Raw genomic sequence first — 3,887 nt, 5'->3', positions numbered from 1 at the left:
CTCGTTTTCCGCGGCGAATCAATGCCAAAGCTGCGCGTGCTGCCGCGCCGGTGAGCCTCCATTGATGCCTCACGAGCGACGCAGTGAAGGCCGGGCGACGCGCGTCCCCTCGCCCGCCACGCCACCACGCCACGCGTAACGCGCCGGCCAAGCCTACCACGCGGCGCCTCCGCCTATATAAGCCGACCACCAGCGTGCCGGAGACACACACAGATACTCCACCACCGACGCGCCCATTTCTTCCCCCTTCCTCCTCTCGCCGTCTCCAGTTCAGAAGAATGGCCGAGCGCTTCCCAGGCGACAGCGCGGCGGCGAATGGCTTCGGGCGCCGCCATCTTCACGAGGACGAGACTCGCCTCCGTTTCGAGGCCGAGTATCCGGTCCTGCCGGACATGCGGGTGCCCGGGGCTTGGAGGATCAGCGCTGGCGGCGTGCCGGTGCCACCACCACCCACCGGGGCGGCGCGGCGTGCGGAGATCGCACGTATCCGCGCGTCTCTACCACGGGCGGCGAGGGAGGGGCCACGCTACGTCCCCGACAGCCCGCTCTGGGAGCCCTACTTCCGCCGCCATCACGCCGAGCAGCTCGAGGCCACCAACGGCGTCGTGCCTTCTGGCAGGCTCAACTCCAAGGGTCGGCGCCGGTGGTGGGGCGTGCCCGGCCGCACGTTGGAGGCTGTCCTCGAGTACATCGAGGGCGGCAACACGCCGCGCCTCGAGTACCCCGCTCCCCCGTCCTTCTCACGCCGCCGTGGGAGCTCCTGGACGCTGAGGTGCATGGAGCGGCCCAGGGCGTCCTCCTCCTCGTCCGGCCGCTCGTCTGGCTCTCCCTGCCTCCGCCCCGTCAAGCCGGAGCCCCAGGACACGCATGTCAGCGCGCCCACCCGCAGCTCCGCCGTCCGCATCGGCGACTCCACCCCCCCTCCGGCCGCTTCGTCCTCGTCGAGCCCAAACCGGAGCTCGGCCTCCCTGCGGAGTACGAGGAGATAGCCCGGCGCGGCTTCTCCGACGAGGACGCCCTGAAGTGGACGCGGGACGACTACCTCCGCGACGAGATGGTCCGGCAGCGCCGGGCCCTTGAGGAGATCGCCGCCCGCAAGCGTGGGCGCGAGGACGAGCACGGCATCGTGATACTCGACAGCGACGACGACGAGGACGCCCCCGGACCATCCAACCCGCCGCGCCAACCGGGGGAGGGATGCAGCAGGGACGGCGGTGGCGGCGACTACACGCGGTTCTACCACCTCATCGGCGTGTAGAACTGCAAAGGCGGGCGGTGGGCGGCGGGGAGCGGTGATGGAGACGACGGGGGCAGCCCGTAGTAGTTTTTTCTTTTTTTGTAAAATATGTTTAAATTTGAACGAACTCGTCGATGTTTGCGTTAAATTTGAGCCGTGGTTGCGCCGTATTTAATTTTTTCAAAAAAAATATGGGCGCCACGACTGATGGGCATCACGTCCTCAGTACACGGTTTAGCGCCGGTACGTTCCGAGGGAGCGATTTTTTGCCCTTCGTAAGAGGCCGACGACTGGAGATGCTTTTAGTCTTCTGAAAATACAAAGATGTGACATCGACGGGATTATACAGCCACACGTCGACGTGACAAGTATAATTACCGCCAGCGAGTTAATCTTCTGGAAATTCAGAGATGCAGAGTCGGAGTATAATTACCGCGTGGGGAAAATCTCGCTTCGGTCAAACCATGTTACTCTTCTGAATCTGAAAATACGTACAAAGATGTGACATCGAGAAGATTATACGACCACATCGACGGGACAAGTCGCCGCCAGTATGAAAATTCAAAGATGTACTCCGCGAGGTGAACATCTCCAATTGCCTTCCCATCCCAGTTCCCACCGCCGCCAACGACGACGCTTTGCCTCATCGGCTCATTTGCTCGGTTCGATATGACCAGCAGTAGCACGCCCACCGTTACCAAGTCGCCGACGGCGCTCATCCCGCCGGCGGGGCCCACTCCCCGGGGCACACTCGCGCTCTCCTCCATCGACAAGACCGTCGCCGGCTCCGGCTTCGTGTGCCTTATCCAGGTGTTTTCCCCGCCCTCGCCCTCCGCCGCCCGCAGAGACCTGGGCGCCGCCGCGGCCGTGGCCGCAATGCGCGAAGGGTTCGCGAGGGCGCTTGTACCGTACTACCCAGTGGCCGGACGGGTCGCCCCAAGCGGCCTCGCGGTCGATTGCACCGGCGAGGGCATCTGGTTCGTGGAGGCCGCCGCGAGCTGCGCGCTCGCCGACGTCGACGGCCTCGAGTGCTGCCCGCTTCCCATCCCACAGAAGCTCCTCCTCCCGCGCCCTCCCCCCGGCGAGAAGCTCGACGGCCTCATCTTCATGGTCCAGGCGACGAGGTTCACCTGCGGTGGCTTCGCCGTCGGGATCATCTTCAGGCACGCGGTGTTCGACGGGCAGGGGGCGGCGCAGTTTCTCACGGCGGCAGGGGAGCTAGCGCGGGGGCTCAAGGCGCCGTCGGTGGCTCCGGTGTGGGACCGCGACGCGATCCCAGACCCTCCAGGCCCGCTGCCGGGGCAGGTCACGGAGTTCAGGCTCGTGACCCAGGTGGCCGACATCTCGGCGGAGAGCATCGCGCGCGTCAAGGACGAGTTCAAGCAAGCTTCCGCGGCATCGGCGGGGGAGGTCTGCTCCACCTTCGACGCGGTGACGGCCATCGTGTTCAAGTGCCGCACGCTGGCGCTGGCGTCGGCGCTCCCAGACGACGACGCCGAGGTCCGGGTGGCCTTCGCCGTCAGCACCCGTCGCCTTCTCCGCGGCGTGCTGCCGATACCGACGGTGGAGGGATACTACGGCAACTGCGTATTCCTGGCGTGCGTCGCTAGGGCAGGCAAGGCCGTCCGGGAGGCGGCGCTGGCGGAGGTGGTCGGCGCGGTACGGGAGGCCAAGGAGGCGGTCCCCGCTCGGTTCGCGGGCTGGATGCGAGGCGTCGAGCAGTACGACGTGCCGCCGCTGGACTACAGCACGGTGACGCTGTCGGACTGGACTCGTCTCGGCTTGGACGAGGTGGACTACGGCTTCGGCGCGCCCGGGTACGTGTCCCCGCTCAACGACCACGACAACTTCATCGTGCAGCTCCACTACGTCAGGCCGCCAGCGCCCAGGCGTGGAGGCGTCCGGGTGGTGCTCCGCTGCATCGAGGAGCCTCATGCCGCCGCTCTCGCCGTCGAGCTCGCCAAGTTCGCCTAGATGATCATATGCTTCCCGTTTCTTGTACATGTCCGTCCATTAATGTGGCACTGCGCAGTTGCATTCACGGTGTTTTTATAAAATGTAAAAATAAAGGATTTTAAACACGGCCCATTGAACGCTTTTTTAGGGTAAATTACGCAAATTCGGGCATGTTTAGGTTTTTACCAGGATTTGCCGCTACTCGTAAATCGTAATTTGCCATCTGAAAATGTTCGGTTTGCTATCCTTAAAAAATCTGACGTCGGATTTTGAGCATTGAGTACATATATATCTAGTGGAAACCATACATTCATTCAGTGAAAACATGAAAACTTCATCTTGATCCGTTTGATAGAGAATGTGGGTTGCCTGATGAAAACCTGTACAAATTGCAAATAGAACCCCACAACCATCCTGTACTTCGGTACAGAATAATCCCGATGGAGGCTGAGGCGCTGAGCCATCCCGTCCAGCTAATTGGGCTAGTAGAGACTGCAAAGTCCTGTTCAAACGTGCCTACATATTTGGGCGAACAAGACTTTGTCTTTTGATGATCCATTTTGCTGCCTTTGAACTCGAACATGGCTACATATTTCGATGCCCAAGATCTTAATACTCCATCCAGTCTTTTTTAGTTTGCATATAAGATTTGACTGAAGTCAAGCCTCATAAAGTTTGACCAACTTTGTAGAAA

The 3,887-nt window shown here is 61.5% G+C and overlaps 2 protein-coding genes across 2 annotated transcripts; both read left to right on the top strand.

Annotated features, from left to right (window-relative positions):
* Positions 1–278: 278 nt before the first annotated feature.
* On the top strand, positions 279–989 carry LOC147981177 (uncharacterized). The gene has a single exon (XM_087517043.1). It carries the CDS (start codon positions 279–281, stop codon positions 987–989), a length of 711 nt encoding a protein of 236 aa, XP_087373169.1.
* An 878-nt stretch (positions 990–1,867) lies between these two features.
* LOC125549046 (acyl transferase 7) lies at positions 1,868–3,640 on the top strand. The gene has a single exon (XM_048712544.2). It carries the CDS (start codon positions 1,907–1,909, stop codon positions 3,209–3,211), a length of 1,305 nt encoding a protein of 434 aa, XP_048568501.2. The 5' UTR covers positions 1,868–1,906; the 3' UTR covers positions 3,212–3,640.
* Positions 3,641–3,887: the final 247 nt, after the last annotated feature.

The sequence above is a fragment of the Triticum urartu genome, chromosome 3A, assembly GCF_056163025.1.
Source record: "Triticum urartu cultivar PI428250 chromosome 3A, HENAU_Tu73, whole genome shotgun sequence".
Lineage (NCBI taxonomy): Eukaryota > Viridiplantae > Streptophyta > Magnoliopsida > Poales > Poaceae > Triticum > Triticum urartu.
This window is presented reverse-complemented; position numbering and strand designations above follow the sequence as displayed.

Coding starts and splice junctions, on each gene's coding strand:
- LOC125549046 (XM_048712544.2), top strand. CDS start 1,907: ATGACCAGCAGTAGCACGCCCACCGTTACCAAGTCGCCGACGGCGCTC.
- LOC147981177 (XM_087517043.1), top strand. CDS start 279: ATGGCCGAGCGCTTCCCAGGCGACAGCGCGGCGGCGAATGGCTTCGGG.